This window comes from Cnephaeus nilssonii (genome assembly GCF_951640355.1).
Source record: "Cnephaeus nilssonii genome assembly, chromosome: 15".
Classification (NCBI taxonomy): Eukaryota; Metazoa; Chordata; class Mammalia; order Chiroptera; family Vespertilionidae; genus Cnephaeus; species Cnephaeus nilssonii.
This window is the reverse complement of record NC_137086.1, coordinates 42,264,091-42,287,513: the sequence shown is the minus strand read 5'-3', so window position 1 is coordinate 42,287,513 and position 23,423 is coordinate 42,264,091. Positions and strand designations below refer to the sequence as shown.

At 42.1% G+C, this 23,423-nt stretch overlaps 1 protein-coding gene across 1 annotated transcript in view; it reads left to right on the top strand.

Moving 5' to 3' along the window:
* The first annotated feature begins 10,438 nt into the window (after positions 1–10,438).
* Positions 10,439–23,423, top strand: part of TGFA (transforming growth factor alpha) — a 98,992-nt gene continuing 86,007 nt past the window's right edge. The window contains exon 1 of the mRNA XM_079791859.1: positions 10,439–10,739. Within this exon, the coding sequence (XP_079647985.1) occupies positions 10,700–10,739 (40 nt within the window). The 5' untranslated portion in view covers positions 10,439–10,699. The remainder of the gene's footprint in view (positions 10,740–23,423) is intronic.

Below are 23,423 nucleotides of genomic sequence, written 5' to 3'. Positions count from 1 at the left end.
GACAGTGGCAGACACAGGGCCCTTGTTGGAGGAGCATGGTATCGGCCCATCACAGGCCCCAGTGCACACTGAGGGCCCTGTGTCCAGGCGAGTGAGATGGGCTCAGGCTGGCCTCTGATTCCTGCCCATGCTGGTGCGGCAGCGCAAACAGTTGATATTCAAACTTCATCCCTGCCCAACCCCCATAAGCATCTCTACTCCACGAAAGAAGAAAAACCCTCTCATCTCTCATTCTCAGCAATTCTGAAACCCTCCAAACTGCACTCTCTGCCTCTCTTTCTGAGAGAAATCGGTGTGTTTCTTATTAAGAAAATGAAATAAATTCGTTGTAGAATATTTAAATAGGAGAAGTAAAAAGACGAATAAACAAAGAATCACTCTAAACCACCCAGACCGAAGTGTTAATCATTTCGGTATATCTATAGCATTTATCTGTTTTTCTAAGCATATATATTAGAGACAACATTTGGATCATATTGTACGTTTCTTAGAGATGTGTTGTAAATAATTACCAAAAAGTCAATTGGATTTAAAAATTAAATGCAAAAGACAGTGGGATAAATATAGATGAATATAGAGTGGGCAAAAGCAGTTTACAGTAATTCATATGAAAAATACAAGAATAATTAATAATAAAGAATAAATTCTGTTTCATGTACTCACAACTGTAAACCTATTTTTGTCCACCCCTGTATTTATATCAGATGTTAATCTGGGGTCCATGCATAAGCTTCAGAGAGTCTATAAGTATATAATAATATGCACAATTTGGGATATTGATATATAGATGTAGATATAGATATAGACATAGCTGTATGGGGAGAGAGGAGAAGACAGTTCATCAGATTCTCCAAGGCATATGTGACCCAGAGAACCAACTTGGCTGGGGGTAAAATAAAAAAAAAATTGCCTACCACACAGCTGGTATGAACATTAAACTTAGCCCTAGCTGGTTTGGCTCAGTGGGTAAAGCATTGGCCTGCGGTCTGAAGGGTCTCAGGTTTGATTCTGGCCAAGAGCACATGCCTGGGTTGCGGGCTTGATCCCCAGTAGGGGGCGTGCAGGAGGCAGCCCATCAATTATTCCCTCTCATCATTGATGTTTCTATCTCTCTCTCCCTCTCCCTTCCTCTCTGAAATCAATAAAAATATGTTTTTTAAAAAAGAATGTTAAACTTTTCTGTAGGGTAGTTAGGACACTCTCGTGTGTGTGTGTGTGTGTGTGTGTGTGTGTGTGTGTAAGAGAGATTTAAAATAGCCATAAGATACTATAAAGTTAAAATAATGCAAAAAGCCTGGGAATGAATGGGACCAAGAATATAAAAGATTTGTGATATGATAAAGCTATTATTTCAAATCAGTAGAAAAGAATTGATAAAAATAATGAGTATCAAAAACCTTAAGATTCTTCACCATCAAATCAAATTTTATGGAGAAGGTTGTAGAGCAATGGTTAGATTGGTATTCTTGTTTGGTTCCTGCCTCTAATAGGAATGCTTCTAATGCTTTCACATGAAGAATTTTATAGATAGTAATTTGACATAGTTATTCCCTATGTTAATGAAGTAGCCTATTTCTGGTTAAATAGGAACTTTCCCACAACTATAGAGATAATTATGTTTTATCTTTGATTTTTAAATCTTTAAAAAAAACTTTGTAATATGTGTGGGATGGACATTACTTAGATGTATTGTGATAATAATTTTGTAATATATACAATACAATAATCATTACATTGTACACTTGAAAGTAATATGTTACATATGTCAATTATATTTTAATTATTACATGTAATGATTTATGTTAATAAAATACTACCTGAATTAGCAGAAAAACTCGACTTGGTCATAATATATCCTTTTTAATAACATCTTGGATTTGACTTCCTAGCATTTTGTTTACTTTTTTACATCATATCTTTGGTCTTTACTTTTTGTTCATTTTTGCTTCTTTTGTTAGTTTGGGTGTTTTAGTTTGAAAAACTGAAATAGGATACTTTTTATCCTTTTTTAATGTTCTGAAACATTTTATTTTTAAAAAAATATTTTTTTATTGATTTCAGAGAGGAAGGAAGAGGGAGAGAGAGATAGAAACTTCAATGACGAGAGAGAATCATTGATCAGCTGCCTCCTGCATGCCCCACTGGGGAGCAAGCCCGAAACCCAGGCATGTGCTCTGACCAGGAATTGAACCATGACCTCCTGGTTAATAGGTCGACACTCAACCACTGAGCCACGCTGGCAGGGCTGTTCTGGAACATTTTAAACAGCAAGAACATTAAATTTCTTAAGGACTGAAAGAAATATACTTCTTAACTCTGTGGAACAGACAGACATCTTTTGCAGAGTAATTATTTAACAATGTTTCCATTTCTTCTGTGATTATTAGTCTTTTCAAGTTTCTACTTCTTCTTGAGCCAATTTGGCAAGTGTATTTTCTAGAAAATTTATTCATTTTAATGAGATTTTTCAAATTTTTAACATTGAGTTAAATATACCACTTTCTTATAAAAAATCTTTCCCACATGTTCTGTCCTGCTTTTATTTCCAACACAGTGTACTTATAATTTTCTCTTCATTCTTCACGATTAGTCTTACCATTTATTATTTTTTTCAAAGATACTCTCGCATTTAATCTAATTATTGCCTTTTCTAAGCTATTCGTTTTTTGCTTTAATGTGACTCCACATTTCTGCTTTTCTTAGATTTTTTCTTTCTATTTAAGTTAAATCATCACTTCACTTAGTCTTATTATTTCTAAGTAATAAAAGAAAATTCGTGGCTACAAATGTTTCTTTGAATACATTTGGCTGAATCCCAAACATTTTGATTTGAAAGAAATGTATTTATATTTATAGAATAAAAAATCCTGATTCGTGCATATTGAGTTAATTATATTAGATACATTTTCAAATTTATCATAACTTTACTGAATATTTATCCTTTGGAGGTGCCACAGAGAGAAATGCTCAGGTTTCACAAAGTGTATCCAGTATCTATTGCTGCATAACAAAACATCCCAAAATTCAGTGGTTTAGAACAGTGACATTTTATTATTCCTCATGATTCTTTAATTGGATGGATTCACTCTTACAGCCAAATTCAACTGGTGGATTGAATGAGGGCTGGGTTCAGGGACGGCGGCTCGTCTCTGCTTCAGATGGCCTCCCTTCCTCCACTAGACTGGATCAGGCTTCTGCCCAAGATGGCAGAAACATCCCAGAGGACAAGCCCTAATGCACAACACTTGTTAAGTCCCTGCTTGTATCTTTCGGTTTACTGAATCCCACTGAACTAAGCAAGATAACGTGGCCAAACCCAGACTCAGTGTGGGAGGGAACTACACAAGAGCTTGGTAACAGGAAGTATGCTTCATTGGGGACCATTAATGTGATAATCTACCACATAAAGGGATTATAATTTGACCTTGTACTTTTCCTCATATTTCTAACAGTTTTGACCAAAATGATCCTGTTTATATGTTAATTCCTTTTTGCTACAAGTTTTCATTTTCTCACAATTATATTACCTAACAGATTTATTTTGGGTTGCATTTTCAGAGCAATTGTGTTTGCTTTTTATATCACTGCCAGATGTGTTTCTTAAAGTCTCTAGTTAGATTTTTAAAAAACATGTTTTTATTGATTTCAGAGACAGGAAGGGAGAGGGAAAGAGGGATAAAAACATAAATGATGAGGGAGAATCATTGATCGGCTGCCTTCTGCATGTCTCCCACCGGGAACTGAGCCCGCACGACTCAGGCATGTGCCCTGACTAGGAATTGAACGGAGACCTTCTGTTTCATAGGTGAATCAATGCTCAACTACTGAGCCACACTTGCTAGGCTGGAGATTGTATTTTTCAAGGGGAGTTAAAACTATGCACATTTAATGGGAACATAGTTATATTTGTACTTACTTCTACTATCTGGTCATATATATGTTTTCCAGCCTTTACATTTCCTGGATTTTTCCTCATTCTCTCCTTTTGCTATCTATCTATCTATCTATCTATCTATCTATCTATCTATCTATCTATCTCTATCTCTGTCTCTATCTCCTCCCTTTTTTCCTCAAGAAATATGGATATGTTCTATTTTTTTCTATTACTAGTTATCTTAAAAATTCTTAAATAAATTTACATATCTATCAAAGAATAGAATTTTACAGTAGCTATTAATTCTCTTTAATGAAATATGACAAAACAAGTACATTTTTCTTTCCCTTCTCCTATGCCACCCTGTGCTCCCAGTTTCTATAACGATAATCTGGACCTTTAGATTTAGATTATTATTATGATTTAATCCCAGCTCCCAATTGCTGTATGTATGTTTTCTTTCAATAATTCTCTTCAATAGTTTTATTAACTATCCAACCATACCTTCCACCTCACATATCAAACTACCTGACCAACAGTGACTCAGACATTAAGGACATTTCATTATACCATAAAGACAGGAGGCAGGTCCAGGGATGGCTCAGCAGCTCTTCAATAAGCTTCCGGGTCCTTGGTGGGCATTTCTCAGATTCTTTGGCTTTCTCACAGCTACGAGATGAATGCCACATTCCAGGTATCTCATCCTTAGACAGCCATCTTCAAGGCAGGAAGAAAAGTCAGACTATCTCACATCCTGTCTTTATCAATAAGCAAACTCCTCCCCAAGAAGTCTAACAGGAGACTTTTCCTGACAGTTCATTGGCCAGAACTTAGTCACATGCCCATCCCTAGGCCAATCATCAACAATGGTCAAGAAATTGTCTTGCTTTATCCTGTGGGTCAGGGCATGTTGTCAGCCACACATAATTGGAATTCTGTTAGCAGGAAGGAAAGGGAAGTGTTCATCCTATTGGCATCCAAGAGTGAGTGCCACGGTATATAAAAAATCAGGAGTAAGGCTCAACATTAAGTTTTATTGCTTTCGATTCACTGACATTTCTTTTACACTATTGTATTTATTTGCTTGACTGGAATATCTTCTGTGGAGTTGGGGTGGTACATGAATTATTTACTTTTTTTCAGTTGGGGTGGTACATGAATTATTTACTTTTTAATAGCTGCTTGTCTAAAATATCTTAGTATGAAACAGAATTTTAAGTCATAATCATTTCTCCTCAAAATCTCATGGATATTGCTTTGTTGTCTTTGGCATTTATGTGACAAATGTCAATGTGGTGTGTTTTTTTCTTTCACAGGTAACCTGATACTTCTGTCTGAGTGGCTCCATGAAGCAAAGAACACTTTACCTGTCCATTGTCAAACCCCTAGTGCCTAACCCAGTGCCTGGAACATAACAAGCTTGTCATGAGCCAGTTGTCTGCGGAGACTCCAAAAGAGCAGAGTCTTGCCTTCATATTGAAGAGTTTTTCCCCTGCATGGTGTAACCACATAAAGCTAGCTGGGAGCTGGTGCGGCTGCCCTAACCATCATTGCCCCCTTGGCTATGCTGCCTATGCCAGACATCAAATGTGACCCCTTCCCTGTGTGCACCCAGTGCCTGGGCACTTCCTGGATGCTTCAAGAAGATGGACTTGCCCTTCCTGACTTTTTTGTGATTAACTTTTGTTTACAGCCTTTGTCACAACCAACCTGGATCTGTTGGGGGTCCCTCCCTCAAGAGACCTTTTTTTTTTCTGTGAGGTGAATTGAAGTTTGCCTTACCCTTCTCTCAAACTGGTCTCGTCTGCATTAAGTCTTACAGAAATTCCTTAAAAAGTCTGGTATGTGGGTGGCATCTTATTTTTTTCCTGTTTTCAACAGTGACAGATTTCCCTATCATTATTTATTTTTATTTTTTATTTTTGGCTGTTTCAATGGAACTTTGAAAGAGAGGCAGGATGGGAAGTTTAATGTGATGGTCTGAATGTCACAGAATGGAAGTTTAGAAAAAGTCCCCCTCCCCTTATAGACCTATGAAATGTACAACCCTCTCCTCTCATCACTAATCACTTCTGTTTGGGGAACAAGGACATTTTCTCCTCTATCAGCTCTATGCTCCTTTTCTGGGTACTATTAAAAATATTTTGGATATCCTGATTTTGTCTTTCTCTGTCTCATCATTTATCTCTCTCTCTTTTTCCTTTTCCTCTGCGTTTGGGAAGAATTTTTTTTAGTTTATCAGACAGATTGACCCATCACTGAATAACAAATTATTAACCCCCCTTTATTGCTCTCAATCTTTCTTTGATTTCTCCTTCCTCAATTCTTTATATTTTCCTTTTCCTGTCTGTCTTTTGCTTCACTCCATCATCACTACCCTGTTTCCGTCAACATTATAGCTTTACTTGCCTAGGGATTTCTAGGCATTTGATTTAGGACTTTCCCCTCAGCACTCCGGAGAATTCTGGTGGGCAATCTTCCCAGTCTTCAGGACGGTGTGGCTGTATGGTTGAGGTTGCTGGGAGGACAGCAGCAAAGACAGCATGGGCAGAATTGAATGCATAGCTCCTCCTCCTCCAAATGGAATGGTTTGGCATGAGCTATGCTGAATCCTCTGGATACCTCTACTACATCCAGTCATCAATTAATGAACTGTATGAGAAGATAATACCTTTCATTGCAGCAGCCATCTGGTAACTCCAAGTCTTAGAGACTCAACCTAGTAACTTGATGTCTTGGAGCTGCATGGACCACCCATGGAACCATCAACTTCCAGACCTCAATTGGGCTTTAGGGCCATCCTGTGATATCCCTTGAGAAGGAAGGATTCAAGCTTAATACACAACTTCAATGTGCATTCCCAAGGCAGACCTGAGATCTGGGGGATAGAAGATGCTAAGCAGAAGATCATACCAGTCTTTTGACAACAATGGACGTGATTATCACCCCAGTAGCTGAGGACAAAGCAAATGCTTCTTATGGCTTCTTACCCCCACCCATTATGCCGGTGATGTAGCCTGTAAAAATGGACCAAGCATAAGGTTTCCCATTTTTCTTTCAGTTAGAGATAAGGAATACACTGATAGCTAAGTCTTCGCAGGGAGTTGATACTTGGACAGTACCTTACTTTGGATTACATTTCTTTTCCTAGATCCCTTAACACATTAAAATCTCTTCACTCTGACTAAACACAGTTCCCCAGAGTCCTTTCTAAAGTCTCTTTCTCATACACAGATGACATCTGACTTCTGCTCTCCTGCTGTGCCAGTAACCCTTTCCTGTTTTCCCTCTGAGTCGCCCTGTCTGCTGCTGCCACCCCACAAGGTCCCGCAGCCCCTGAAACCAACTCTAGTCATTGCCCAATGAGGCTTGTCTGCAGGAATTGCAATTCCTTCAGTGCTGCGCTTCCTCCCAAAGAATGTCCAGGCTGTTTACTACCTAATGTCTTGGGCAATTGCCCATCTGAACAGTGGTGGCCTGACTCATTCAGGGAAGACTCCGGTCCTGGTTGCCCACACTCACTTCCACAGATGAATCAGGACGGAGCGGGAGGCTGATTACAGTGAAGAAGGGGACTCTTTAAATGCACGCTCTGTAATAAGTATGTAGGAGAAAAGAAAGGGAAAACTGACAGTGGGATTTTACTGGCCTCTGAGGAGAACATAACATGGTTCTCTTGTTTGCACAGGGAGGAGAAACTGTGATTTCAGGGCCAGCTGAAGCAAGTGTGAGCAAAGGCAGCCCAGGCGGATTCTTAGTGAAAAGAATCCTATTCATTAGGTTCCATGTCCACAGAGAAACAGGGCCTTCAGTGGCCAGGTGAGACAGCTACAGTGCCTATAGCAGAAGGAATGTAGCTTTCTTCATTCCTACATAGCTTTTAGGGCTACAACTGGAATTTCACGCAGCTCGGACAGCAATGTATTCCATACTGCTAAAATACAAAAGCCTCACACCACCCTTTAGGGAAAAATTATTTCTTGCTCAAAATCACATCCTGTAATTGTTTTTCCCCCCACTGTTACACCACAGACTGAGAAACAAATGCTTAGCTCCTGACTTACCTGTGAAACTATCCCCTGTGGGAAGATGTGTTTTGTGCATGCAGAGAAATATAAGCATATGCTACAGCAAAGTTCTGATACGGAAGTGATAAAATAAAGATGACGGTAGGAAATTGAGGAGGGAAAAGTGTGGCCACTGAGGGAGCTTTTCTTTAAAGCATAGCTAGATTTGTTGATATCAAATGCTGTGCTAAGCATGCAAAAAAATTCTTGCAGTTAGTTCTCACTGCAACCCAGTGAGTTCAGTTATTATTCTTATTAAAATGTGGAAACTGAGGCAGCATTGCACAGAAGCCAACACATAGGCCTTTAAATCAACTCGTTTTGCTTTCAAAATTGGACTCTGCCACTCACTGGCTTTGTAACTCTGGGTAAGTTACTAAATTCTTAGGTCTCAATTGTTTTATATTAAAGGGAGATGGAATCCATCTCATAAATTTCAGGAGATCTTCCCCTGTGAGGTTAAATGGAATACACAAGATGCTAAAGGCAGAGTGTTAACATTTTAGGATATTAGGTGTCCTTCTAATTCTATAAATAAATGTTCAAAATATTATTTCAGTTCAGTTTAAAATAAGTGCTGTAGATGTTCTTTTAAAAAATCCCAACCCTTGATTATCTGTTTGACTTGAATAAATTGGAAGGTTTATAAAACTATAGGTATGGACTGACTCTTGAAAATGTTGGGGATAATCAATAATTTCCAAGCATTAGAATGTAGTTTGATTTGGATAGTCTTTACTTTAAAAGATGGCAAATAATCTCTTGATTTTCCAGTCCTGACAGGGACACAGGCTCATTGGCTTGATTCTGCTGCTACTTCCCTCCACCCTGACTTGGTGTGTAGGCAGAGGATAGAGAAGGAAGAACTGCTGAACCTGACTCTCACCAGCTTAGACAGCCAACCCTCAGCCACAGGGAACTCGATGTGTGTGTCCCAGCAGGAAAGAAGGTGACAGGGCCACTCTCCAGTCCTAATGAGGCTCCTGGAGAACAGGAGAGCCTGAAGAACTCCTGATTTCTTCCCTCTTGTAGCCAAGACAGGTTAGTGCAGGAAGGAGACAGACAGACAGCAGAAGAGGTCAAGACCAGTGTGAAGGAGGTGGACAGAGATGCTGGAGGGGAGTCAGGGACCACTTACTAAAGAAGGTGTGTATGTGCCCGGACATGCATGGGTGTGGACATAGGTACCCCAGGACTTATCAGGAAACCCTCCGCACAGATCATTAGGGATTGAGAGAACAGCAAAGTATCCTCGGACAAATGTATTGAACAGAATGGCTTCTCAAAGTTAATTTACACTGCTCTCAAAATCCCTTTCCACTCTGGTGTTTTCCTGCTCAAACGCTGAGGCCAATGGCCTGATGCTTCCTTTTTGAAACTAGGTCTCTCAGCTCATATGAAAGAAACAATCTTAGCAAAAGTCAACTCTGAGAGTCTGATCCTTGGGCCAAGGAAACAGCTGGATATTTCTCCTTAGTCCCACCCTCACCCCACCAAGGAGAAAGGATCTACCCAGAGCAGCTAGGCTGGAGGTGTTAGGAGAAAAAAATTAGTCCCTGCAGCTCAGGGCATCTCAAGAATACCACTGGTCACTGCCTTTCCGGGGCCTACTGTTCCCTATGGACAGTCCCCATGGATAGACCCCAAGGAACCTATGATTCTTCCATTCTCTGCCCAGAATGTCTTCCTTTTGTCACCTTCACTTTCCCAAATTCTAGCATCAAGGGCCAGTTTAAGGCCGTAAATCCTGAAAGGCCCACCCACATAGCTGCAGCCCATACACCCCTCTCGCAGGGCGCACTTGTCAGCATGCTACCCCACACCTGGCCTCAGCGCCTGTAGCGGGGTGGGCTGGGGGGTAGAGGTAGATAATCAGGTGCCCCATAAACAGAGGCTCATCGTCATTATCAGGCCAACATGTACGAAGACACACTGATCTTAACCATGTGCCTGCCTGTGAACGTGGGGTGACTGCCCCAGTGGCAAGCGTCCGGAGAATCAAGTGTTCTTCGCTGGGATGGGGGCGCAGGTGAGCAACCTGGATTAACAAATTCTTCTCTTGCTTCTAGGGAGCACGGCCGGCCGGCGAAGCTCACAGGTCAGGTCTCCTTCAGGGCCTCGTCCCCGGTCCCCGGCAGCTGCCGCGGACACAGGTGACCCCCGCCTGTGACTCTGCTCCGCCGCCTAGAGCCTAGAAGCTGCCACTGCGCCTGGGGACACAGGCTCTGCAGCCGGCACCGACCCTGGCGCGGGGGCCGGCCTGCACTGAGCTACTACTACTCCTCTGAGGGTGGTGTCTGAAGTCTGGGCGCTTCCTGCCTTTTGCTCGTTGCCCTGGGTGCCAAGCTCCTGCGGTGGGGGCTCAGAGAGTCCCAGATCGCCCCGCCCCACCGCCCGCGCCCTGCACGGTGCGTGCAGTGTCCCCGCCCCCCGCCCCAAACCTCCACCTCCTATGCCCTTAGGGGGGCACCCCCCTCGGGGCGGGAGAGTGGTCCGCTGTGCCGGGTCCCGAGTGGCAGAGAGGTGCCGGTAACCGCCTTCCCATTTCCGCCCAGCCGTGCAGTAGAGTGAGGGCCGGCTCGAGGCACTCGGGGAGCCGAGGCGCTCGGTCCTCCCTCCCTCCGCCCGCCCGCGCGGGGGCTGGCCTTGCCGTGCCGGCGCCTTTTCCCCCGGCACCGCAGCGCCGCTTCGCCACTCGGGCACCGCAGGTAGGGCAGGAGGCTGGAGCGCCTGCTGCCCGCCGCCCGCCGCCCGTACCATGGTCACCTCGGCTGGACAGCTCGCCCTGCTCGCGCTCGGTACGTATGCCGCCGGCTGCGCGTCCCCTCCCTCCGGCGACACCCCGCTCCCCCCGTCCCCTTCGTTTCTTTCCCCCCGACCCCCCCGAGGGCTTTGCTCTGCCCGCCTAGAAGAGTGGAGCCAGGTTAGTGCTTTTCAAGGGTTGGAGGCTGAGAGGTAAGGGGAGCCAGTGGGGCTGACTGACTAGGGATTGGGGGAGCCCATCCCAAAGAGGGGGGATCGTCGAACACCCAGGCTTTCCCCGCGAAGTGGCCACCTGGACCGCGCGGAGAACACCGGCCCGGGAAGGGAAGCGTACACTGGCCCACACCTACCTGCTTACCTGGCTGCTGTCTGCACCCCTGCGCGTCCGTCCGTCCGTCCGGAGTGTGTAGACTCCCGGAGGGGGGCGAGCGCCCGCCCCTCCCGCCCACCTTGCCTGCTTCCCTCGGGTACCCGCTTCCCATCCCTGAGCCCGAGCAGACGTTCGCGGTCCGGAGAGGTGCCTTCGATCTCCTAACTTACAGAGCTCTTGAGCTTTGGAGTAAATGTTGGATTTTTGTGCGGATTAATTGGTGTTTTTTAATTAACTTCCCTGGGAGACGTGGTTGAAGGGTCAGCCTAGGGCAGGAGTGAAACCCTAGACTGAGAGTTGCCTGTTTCCTTTGAGTTTGTTCTCGGAGGGGAACAGGGGGTGGGGGGAGGGAGGGACAGTTAAACCCGCACACCCGGGTCAGGTCTGCGGAGCCAGTGAGTTCACCGGTCGGCCTGTAAGTGATGAGGCTGCTGCCCCGCGCACCCGCCTGGCGGGCTCCCGACTCTCGGGTCTGTCCCGTGCGGAGACAGCAGATCAGCGGCCCAGGTGTCCTGGTTATTGCCGCGGCTTCTGTGAGATGAATTGTTCCGTGAATATCCCCCGAGTTTAACCCTGTAAAGCAAGTTGCTCGCTCCATCTGAGTCCGAGAAAAGCTCTGGAACCCCTCCCCTCCAACGCCCTGAGCCGCAGCCTTACCCAGTTCCGTGTACAGTTTCAGGGGGTCCACGGACCCCTCTGTCATCCTGCCCACGCTGGTTAAGAACCGCATTCTCTCAGGGAATTAAGAGCAGTGTGGAGTGGATGCACCCAGCTAGAGCCTCATCTGAAACTCACCAATAGGTGGCATGATTATGGATCGCTCCCCCGCACACACCCCTTTTTCTAAGACCTTTTTATTTTTTTTTTGTATTGATTATTGTTCTGATTTTAGATGTTTTCAAAGCAATAGAACATTACCAATGCACTGGAAGCCTCCTATGTGCAGCTTCCCTGTTGTAATGTTCTTCGCAAATTCTAGTAGTAAAAATAATAGCTGGAGCATTTTACTCTGTGTCAGGCACTGTGCTAAGTGCTTGACAGGTATTAACTCATTGAATTTGACAACACCAACCTAATGAAGAAGGAATTACCACCCCCATTTACAGAGGAGGAAAGTGAAGCGCACAGGGCGCACAGTGAGTAAGTAGTTGGTCCCCGATTATTAAAGAGTGTGGAAGGAATGTGGTTATGAAAAGTCACCTAACTGTGGTCTCTGTGGGCCCCTCTCCCAGGTTTGGGACTTTGCCCTGAGGAGAGATTATGTGAAATGCTCTGGAACTTGCCGTTAAATTTTGTTGAATTCCTAGGATCTCAAGGTGGCCTTACGTTCTTTAGTGAAAATTAGGGACAGGAAATGATAAAGGTAAACAAATTTGAGGACCCTTTCTGAAAGTTGTCTCCCCCACCCCATCGCAGTATAACTGGCCATGAAGACTGCATTCATTCATCATCTGGTTTTTCTCTTTTGCGTGTGGCACTGATGAGTATTTGGTAATCGAGCAGAAAGGGAGTTCAACTTGATCTTTGTTTCCTTCTTCCAGAAAAAAGATGTATGACTAGAAGGGGTCGATGGGGGGAAGTGGGGGACACTTGTAATACTTTCAACAATAAAGATTTTTTTAAAAAGAAAAAGATGTATAAACCTAAAAGGTCGATTAATATGTAAAAGCTGGCTCATACAATTCCAAAATGTGCCAAGTTGGGGGGCAAGTCAAGGAAAAAGAAGGCAGGAGTAATTTACACCAGTGAGGACTCATTTTTATTTCTATTTCTTAAAAAAAAAAAAAAAAAAAAAGCCCACAGACCGAAGGGTCTCAGGTTAGACTCCTGTCAAGGGGCACATACCTGGGTTGCAGGTCCAACCCTCGTATGTGGGAGGCAACCAATCGATTAACTAACTAACTACACAAATAAATAAATAAAAGCATTTACTAGAACTTCTTCCCTCCCTCTACTTTCTGCTAGATTACTAAATACTCATCAGTGCCACAGGCATCTTTAATTTGCCCATTTCCTCCAGAGTTGCTTTTCTCTCTGGTTTTCTTCAAGTCGCTGAAGGCAGTACCAGGCAAATCAGGCAGTGTGCCATTGCTCACCGAGACCTAGAAAGCCGGTATCTCGCCTCTCCTTCCCCATTTTCATGGGGACACTCGGAGAAAGAAGCAGCTAATACTCCTGGTTACTGAGAACCTGCGCACTGATTGATGTTTTGGCAGAGAGAGTGTGGAGACTGATGATTAAATGGCAACCCTGGAAAAGTAATACAGATTCCTGTGATGGCTGCCCTCCCATGTCAGGTTTCCATCGCTGGCAGAGCAAACCTCACAGGGGCTTGGCATCTCCAGTCCCAGGTCCTCCTTTGCGTCCAGGGAGCAAGATGCGAAATCTTGGGCAAGTTACCTAGCTTCTCTGTGCCTTGCTTTTCCCATCTCTGAAATGGGGATACTAATAGGGTTGTTGGATGTATGTAATGAACATAGAATAGTGCCTGGCATGGAGTAAGAGCTTAATTAATCTTAGCACCATCAAGTGATCCTTGCTGTTACGTGAACCCCATAGAATTTCATTGCAGGTTATGTCAGTTCTGTAACTGGGAGAGTGTCTGTCTTACCCATCTCATCTCCCTGCTCCCCATCCTTCTTAAGCCAGAAAAAAACACACCCAACTTAAAAACCTGCCTAATGATTTTCGTGAATATCATTTGGCAGATGACAAATTCAAGCAAGTTTGGGAGTTCTTTTGGACATTGCGAATTCTTTAATTTTTGATGCAAAATATTTATATGTCCTCCATAACATTTAATGGCCAGTTGTTTACTGAATTCAGCACTAAGTCCCAGTTTTTCTCAACTGTAAAGTGGAAATAAAACTGTGCCCACCTCACAGGTTATTACGAGAATCAAATGAGATGGAAATGTGGAAGCTATTTATAAACTATAAAAAGAAAGGGTTATACACAAATGAAGGTGATATTGTAATACAGAAGTAGGTCTTATAATCTAGAAATAAACATTATTATTTCTCTGGCAGCTCCCAGAAGGAGGACTGGATGTAGACCTAAAGAAGGACATCCTAGGACTCGAAGTGTCACTAAGGATGTGTAGAGATGAAACAGGTCAGCTTCCCTGTGGATCTGGGACTGAGGCCAGTAGGAGGCATGAAGTAAGATGTTTCTCCATTGCATGGAAATTTCGTCTTTCAGTGTAGACAGTGGGGGTTGGCCCAGAACACAGGTTTTCCTTACTGGGCAGCCATAATTAGGGAAAGTTCACTTAGAACATGGCTGTAAAGGTGTATATGGAGCCTTAGAAGCTGAGTTTCCCATATTTGCTTTTCCAACATTTGGTTTCCTCAGAATTTTTCTGTAATACGCCACATCCCCTGCAAAGGGGCCCTTTCTTGTACGAATAAATGATGCTTCGTGCCGTTGTGTTACTATGGTAACATACAAAAACTAGGTGACTTTTTCCATTAGCCCTATCTCTGAGAGCCTTTTGAAAGCGTGTTTGAACAGGATCCTGCTCTTTGGGCTGCCCACTGAAAGGGATGGGCAATGGGAAGTGGAGGCTGGGTCAACCAAACAGGGAATAGCCTGACACACTGAATTGGGCATTTCGTGCTTGGTTTCACAAGCACAACCTCTGTAGCATCTTCCACAGCAGTGCCCTCAAATCACAGCCACCTGGAGGGTTTGGTAAACCAGACTGCCAGGTGGGAAACAGGAGCGTGTGCATGGCTAACAAGTTCCCTGGTGTGGCTTATGCTGCTGCTGGGGAGGCAGGGGAGGAACACGGGGGAACCACTGCTCTTCAGTCCGTTGCTGTTAGGGAAGCTTCTGGCTTAACCAATTGCATTTTATCTACAAGTACATTCTGACATTTATAAATGCCACTGTGGATTTATGAGCAACTATTAAAGGCGCCTGCCTCGTTGACCAGGGCAGAGTGAGAACCTTTGCTGAAGTCTCTTCGTTGTTCTAAGTGTTCTTTACCCAGGGGAAATGCCAGGATCCCACGTTATTAGACTTAAACTGACCAATGCTAATCATGTCACTCTTTCTTTCTTTCTTTCTTTCTTTCTTTCTTTCTTTCTTTTTTTTTGGGGGGGGGATTACCAAAAGTGACTGCTGTTCTGCTACCGATGATATACTTTATTGGTTTGAGAGAGAGAAGAAGGGAGAGAGAGAGAGAGAGAAACATTGATAGGTTGCCTCCCATACATACCCTGACCAGAGATCGAACCCGTAACCTTTTGGTGTACGGGACAAGACTCCAATCGACTGAGCTACCCTACGAAGGCCATTTCAAATATTTTTAATCACTTTATTTTTAAGTATAAACTAAACGTTAATATGTTTAAAATTGCATCTAAGACTTGGGTACTTTGGCTTTTGTTTTGCTTCCCTCCCCTCCCCCCACCATGAAATGTCAAGTATAAAAAAGCCTGAAATAGGAAAGCCTGAAATCTGGGCTACCAGAACCATCTCTGAGGAACTCTTCATTTCAAGGGCAAGGCACGTTCCCTTTAGACCAGTGGTTCCCAGCCTTTTTGGCCACGCCCCACCTAAGCATCTCAAAAATCCTGATGCCCCCATGACATATAATTCTTATTATTCAAAAAGTGAACTCCTATTCACGTGGAGGAAGCCTAAAAGGCCATTAACTTGGTCTAAACAAGTTTTCAAAGAACATGGCATCCATGAAAGAGAAAAATAAAAGAATGACAGGACAGTTGAAGTACTGAGGAAGAAATCACTAAGAAATTGTTATAAAAAATAATAATAATATGAAATTATACGAAAAAATAGCAAATAAAGTTTCAAAATATATACTAGAGAACTGAAATGCATAAATATGTCACAATATGTATTTATATACTATATATGAGGCCCCTAGAACCATAAGAAATTCAAAAAAATTCACTGTTAATAACTCATTCTCGAATTATCCTCCTTAAAAATCAAATTATCCCCCTGTAGGGCATATGCCCCACGTTGGAAATCACTGCTTTATACCAAATCTAAAAAATCTGGGTACATTCTTTTGAAATATTATGAATTGGTTGTATTGAATATGACTTAAATAAATCATTACCTAGGCTTAAAGAACAAGTTGGAAGTTTATTGAAATGGAGTTTCATGTATTTGCTAGTGCTTTTTATTAAGTCATAGGAAACCATTTTCTTTCATGTAGAGTCTCCCCTTGTCAAGTGAAATCTCAGTACCTTTGCTTTTAACCCTTTGCACTCGCTTGCTTTTTTCTCGATTCCTTTATTCTAATGCTAACCGTGTCGAGTCACACTTGACATCCGAGTACAAAAGGTTAATTTTTCATTGTCTTCTTACCTTGCAAAGCTTTCCATTTTCCCCACCTTCCCCTTCTTTCTTGTACTTTTCAGGTACTTGTAGATGGTTAGGGCTTCCTCAACAAGGGATGTACACATAACTGTGTTGTGTAACAAGCTTGTACATATAACTTAGTGGAATTCCAGCCTGCTATTGCCTAGCTTTTGTTTTTGTTTTTGTTTTAATCTTTGAATATGTTAGCGTTTCTGGCTAGGAACCTCGGCAGCAGAGTTCTGCCCCTCCATGTCCTGCCTTGGATTAACATTGGTTGGTACTTGCCCTCTCTTTTCCACCTGTTTGAGGGCTGCTTGGGGGCAGAGACTCGGTCTCATCTCTGCCCTTGGCCTTTTTGAACACAGGTGGAGCCTCAGCAGCGACTACTAGATGCTACCATAGCATTTGAAGTAAGAGGACCCAGGCTTGTGTGCGAGATTGTTGTTGTTTGCTCATTTGCTCTTGGTTTGTTTTTTGTTTTGTTTTGAAGATCACTCCTTTTAGGTCAAAATATTGGATTCTTACAAAGAGGCCATATCTCCAGCTTGAGTTCCTTCAGGCTTATGATCTGAGTTTGAATGAGGTCAGTCAGTAAACAAGTCTCCTGGGCACTTAGAGGATAGATGTACCTTAACTGCTCCTTCAGCATCTCTTGCCAGGTCTGAGGCATTCTCTGTGTAATTAGTGTACTTCCAAGAGGTACAGGAGATTAACTGGCTAAATGGCACACGTAATTTGGTGACACAAAAGCGGCCAACGCTGATAAATGAGAGGTTTGCAATTACACACTCGGCTCCCTCCCTCCGCAGGCCTTGGCAACCAACTGGGAAAACACAAACTTGGGATACTTTTCTTAGTTGAAAGAAACAGGGGGGTGGGGGAGAGGTAGAAGAGAGTAAAGGTGGAATAAATGGTGAAGGAGACTTGACTTGAAGTGGTGAAAACACAATACAATATACAGATGTATTATAGACTTGTACACCTGAAACCTGTATAATTTTATTAACCAATATCACCCCAATAATTTTTTAAATTTTAATTTAATTTTAAAAAATAAGACATGGACACGGACAATAGTGTAGTGAAGGCCTGGAGTGGGGTGGAGGTGGGGTGGAAGGGGGCAAAGGGTGAGGGGTGATAGGGGACATATGTAATACTGTCAACAATTGAAAAAGAAGAAGAAATAGCTGAAGGCCTGTAACTTTTGCCATGGCAGTGGCTCTGAGGAACTGGCATGTGAACGATGAAGGGACATAAACTGTTCACCTTGTTTGGCACCCAGCTCAGATGGAAGCTCTGGGCTTGAGCACTTCTCACCTTGGGACGGCTCCTGGGTTATTATTTTGCATCGGAGGAGCATGTCATTGGGCCAGTTTGCATGCTATACACACCCCCTGCCAACAAACTGAAACAATGACAGATGTTTTTTTGCACATAGCAGACCTTGGGTGTTATAATTAGGGTTTCAGGGGATGAATCATAGGTCCCTGAACTAGAATGAAGAAAGCAAGCCTGGGGCCTGAGCATTTTTTTTAGGGAGGTGAGGTAAACTCAGACATTACCCAGTTGGGGAATCCTCCTGGATCTGGACTCTCTCTGAACCTCATCAACCACAACCCTGCCCCCCTCCAAAAAACACACAAAACAAACACACTGATGCTGGCCACTGTGCAGGCCACTTGGTGTTCACAGATGCACACCCTCTGGTTGCCACCTCTCCATGCAGGCCACCCCAGAACACACTCCTTCTCTGCCAGCCTCAGTTATATCCTACTTATTCTTTTTCCAAAATGAAACAGAAATCAGAATCTACAAACAAAAGAATCTAAAAAACATGCCCAGCCCTAGCCGGGTTGGCTCAGTCTAAGGGTCCCAGTTCGATTCCGGTCAAGGGCACATACCTTAGTTGCAAACTCCTCCCCAGTCCAGGCCCTGGTTAGGGCTCGTGCAGGAGGCAACCAGCCGATGTGTTTCTCTCACATTGATGTTTCTCTCTCTGTCTTTCCCTCTCTCTTCCACTCTCAAAAAAAAAAAAAAAAAAAAAGAAAAAAAGGCCCAAATTCGACTCACCGGAGGCATCCTCTTACTAGGTTTAGCCAGCAGGTAGGTATCCTACCAGATCTCATTCTGGGTATGAATATAGATATTTGTATATTCACTTTTTACCTTCAAAATGCCACTTAGTAGGTTATGTTTCTAAATCTGCCTTTTATTTACACTACATAGGGAAACTATTTCTGTGGCAAACAATATAAATATATCTTATCAACCTATAATTTTTTAATGACTATGACACATTCCATTATAGAACTATCTTTGTTTATTTATATATCCCTTATTGATTGAGATGTAGGTTGTTTCAAACTTTTAAATACTCAAACCTGAAGTGAAAATTTTTGCAGCTAAATTATTACTAGCATCTTTCAATTATCTTTTAAGGACTAATCCCCAGAGCTGGATTACTAAGATCAAAGGTACACACTTTTTCACCTTTTAAAATGTTTTGACAATCTGCCATCCAGAACAGCTGAACAAATTGATACTTCTACCACCTATGTGTCAATACCTATTTATCAACAACCTTGCCTGTGGTGAATATTATCATTTTTTAGACTTTTCTAATTATGTTGGCAAATGGTATCTAATTGTTTTAATTTGTATTTCTGTGGGTAATACCAAAGTTTGGTACAATTTAAAGATTCTTCATGTCTGAGTGTTTGAATTTACTTGCTTGTGAATTCCCTATTTCTATCCTTAGACCATGTTTTGAGTAGGTTGTTTTCGTGTTGATTTGTAAGCAGTTTTTAAAAAATTAAATTGAAAATATTTTCTTCATTTTGCCTTTTAAACTTTTATGCGTTGTGTTTAGGTTTACAGAAGTATGATTGTGTTTTTACTTTTAAGGACTTAAAATCTGTTCATTATTCCATTGTGATTTCTACTTTTGCATAATACTTAGTCTTGGGGTAGGAAAGCATTTCAATGACTGTTTGATCTCTCATTTTCCCTTGTACTTTTATGTTGTGACTTTTTGGGTTTAAATTTCAATTCTTTGGGGATGTATTTTGGTGTAAGGTGTGAGATAAGAGTCTAACTTGCCCTTTGTTAAATAATGATCCAGTTACTCTAACACCATTTGTTGAATAATTTATTATCTACTTTCTGAATCCAAATCCCACTTTTGTCACTTGATACGTTCTTAGAAGTACTGGGTCTGTTTGTGGAACTTCTGTTCTGTTCACTAATATGAGGCTCACCCTGTAATGAATCATTCTTTTGCGTTGGGGACACATCATTGCCCCAGAAAGTTGGGGCAGAAAATATTGAGAACTGGGAAGCAGATAGTGTATTATAGTGAGTATCACTTCACTTCTCCCTCTCATGGCAAGACTTCTCTTTCCCTCCCACCCAGGGCATGTTGGAAGAAGAAACACTTGTGGTGGTGGAGGAAACGAACATTTACTGTGGTGACAGAGAGAAGGATTACTTACCATATTTCAATCCCTGGGGAGAAAGGATGTCTTACCTCACTCATCCTCAGTTTGGTCGAGGACTGATGAGCATTGGGTCTCTACTGAAAGGCATGATGAACCTGCCTGTGCTCTCCTATTCTTTCTGGAATTTGTGCTTTGCAGGATTTGGGGGTCACGAGGCAGACCTACAATCCACCGTGTGATATTCTGGTTAACAGAGACTATATTTTCATGCCCCCTTCTCAAATGGGAGTACTATGGAGTATGCCGTGGCAGACCTGGAACCACAGACCAAACCCAGCACATCTCCCTGGAACAAGGAATAATTGAAACATCTAAAAGGAACTTAGCTGGCAAGTTAGAACATTTTCTATATTAAAACATACTCAGATTTATTAGTGAATAGAATGGAAAATTGAAATATCAAAATTAACTTTCAACACATAAAACCTCAAATAAATTAGGGTTTGTTTTTTCCTTTGTTTTAGTCTGTGCCCCCAGACTCTAAAGGAATGGGTATGAGTTCCTTCTCTTTGCCATTTCAGGGATTTTAAGGAAAATGTTTGAGAAATACTGTCCCATGTGGATGACTAATTTTCAGATATTTAGAGTAGAATAAGACAGTAACTAAAGTAAATAACTTTATCATATTCTTCTTACTTTGAATTTAACTTGCTTTCCTTTTTCAAACTTTTCCTATGGTAAAAACTTAAATTATTGATCTTAGTTCTTTCTTCTTTACTAATATATTTATTCAATGTTATAAATTTGCCTCTAAGTGCTGCTTTAGCCGCATACCACACATTTGGATGAGTTGTATTTCCATTTTTATTTAATTCAAAATACATTTTATTCCTGAGATTTCTTCTTTGATCCATGTATTATTTAGAAGTGTGTTGCCTAATCTTCAGTATTTAACTCCTTTGTGGTCTAAAAGCAAACATGGAATGATTTCTAGTCTTTTAAATTTATTAGTGTATGTGTTATAGCCCAAAATGTGATCTGTTTTGATAAATGCTCATGTGAGCTTGAGAAAGAATGTGTATTTAGACAATATAGTCTATAGATGTCAATTACATCAAGTTGGTTGATGGTGTTGTAGAGTTCAATTATGTCCTTACTGATTTTCTGCCTGCTGGATCTGCCTATTTCTGATAGAGGAGTGTTGAAGTCTCCAACTCTGATAATGGATTTCTCTATTTTTCCTTGCAATTCAATTAATTTTTGCCTCATGTATTTTGACATTCTATTGTTAGGTGCACACACATTAAAGATTGTTATGTAACTTCATCATTTTTTAATGATTTAGAAGCTATTTCAGGGTCTCTCAGGGCCTGAAGGTCATCACTAGTAAACTCTGATCCCCATATGGTACCTGTAATTATTGCAGAACTTCCATTGCTACCTGTGAATTAGAAGTTCCAGTGAGTAGTTTTCTCCCTGACTTAGTTAAGCAAAGTTCTGCTCTATTTTAAATTTCCTTGGGGGAGAAAAAAGTACAAAAGGCATTACTCCAAGTTCCTATATTGGGATCAAATGCTCTATTAGGATCAAGAGAGAGGACCTCTGATGAAGGCCATCATTTCAAGTAAGTTCTCATTTTGAACCTTCTGTAGGTTGTAAAAGGTTTTGGTGAATGAACTGGTTATGCCCCAGTGAATAACTTAAAAGTTAGAGATTTACGCTTAGGAAAACAACATCAACTCACTGTGTAATGTGAGCTTATTTCTTGTGAAGTGCCTCTTTCCCTTAGTGTGGAAGAGAGAGAAAATAAACAAAAGTCCTTTCAACTAAATTGGATTTATCTTTTATTTCTGATAAAAGGCAGGACTTTTTATTTTCTTTTAACAGTAATAACAGAGGCATTCAGAGTACCTCCACTGTCATCCCGTGTAGACTATCTCCAAGTGATCAAACAGTTGTGGTTTTTATAAGCTGGGGCTAATGTAATGTGGTTCTTAATTCACCAATGGTAGCTACTTTATTCACTTAATGCTGTATTATAGAGCTAATGGGCTGAATAACAAAAATAAGATTCATCAGCTCAAAGTGAGGGATGCTGTTTACTTGTTTGTTGAAGGTACTTATTTTATACATGGATTGTGCAGATTCTCTGCAGGGTTTGGTGATACTAATGCAGAGGGCCATGACCTAGCTCTGGTGCCGTGCCCCTGAATTTTTCATAGCCTGTAGCAGAAGCAGACATACAGTTTTTCACAATATGATGAGATACACAGCAGGCACCTAGGGATCAAGAGGAGGGTTCTTGATATGACAGGGCAAGGTACTCTTTGAGGAGATAATGGCCATCACTTAGCACAGTGCCTGTATATGGTAATTTCTTTTAGTGCTTTATGTGTTTCACAAACTCCTTTAACCCATCTAGAAATCCTGTGTGATATGGTTATCCCTATTTTTGCAGATGAGCAAACTGAGGCACAAAATATAAAGTAACTCGCTCAAGCTCCCATAGTCGGCAAGTGGCAGAATGGGGATTTGAACCCAGAATCCTTGCCCGCTGATCTAGCCATCTCACTAGTGTGCTTCTCTGTGTCGGTCATGGAAGGCTCTGGATGCTGAGGTGTCTGGAGTCACTCGCATGGGAGAGTACCATTTTGCAGCAGACATTAGGCTCAACGTAATCATATTTTCAGACAACCACTCCCCTAAATATTTACCATATTGACCCACAGGTTGAGAACCACTAGCAGGGTCGCCTAAGACCATCGGAAAACACAGATATTTACATTACGATTCATTAACAGTAGCAAAATTACAGTTATGAAGTAGCAACGAAAATAATTTTATGGTTGGGGGTCACCACAACATGAGGAACTGTATTAAAGGGTCGCGGCATTAGAAAGGTTGAGAACCACTGTTTTAAAGGATGATCTCTTCCATTTATGCCTGAAAGTCACAGCACGTGAACTGTAGTCTCTAAAGCCCTCTACTAGGGTGCTGGCTTCACCTCCTCCTCACCCCGTTTCCACACCTCCCCAGGTGACATTCCCCCAGATAATAGCGGAACATGGCAGAGTCTTTAACACTTTTACTTTAACACATTTAGTTCTTCACAGTCAAACTAAAGATAGAATCTGGGTTAGCACATTTGCTAATAGCTGGCTTACTTTCAGACTCTTCACCCCCAACTTTAGCAATGATATGTACCCACAAAAAAGCACAGGCATTTCCATTGACTTGGTGGAGTAGCTGATCAGAACAAAATAGCATTTATGGTTTCACCTGTCCATGGGGACTTCATGCAGTTGGCAGCATTTTTTGATGACCGTTTCACCTCTGAAGAGATAGTTTATATCTGGATCCTCAGGTGTTAGCGTCCACCCATGATTATTAAAGGTGATTTTCCTTAGGTAAAGGTGAAGATGTTGTACGCATTGGCAAACTATATCACTAACACATGAAACAGCCAGTGGGACGGACCTCCTTTGCAATGAGTGAGCAGCTGGAAAAAAAAAAATGTACGTTTTAAAAATCAGTGTCTTAATTAAAGGACCTTATTTGATAATCCTTTTCTATAG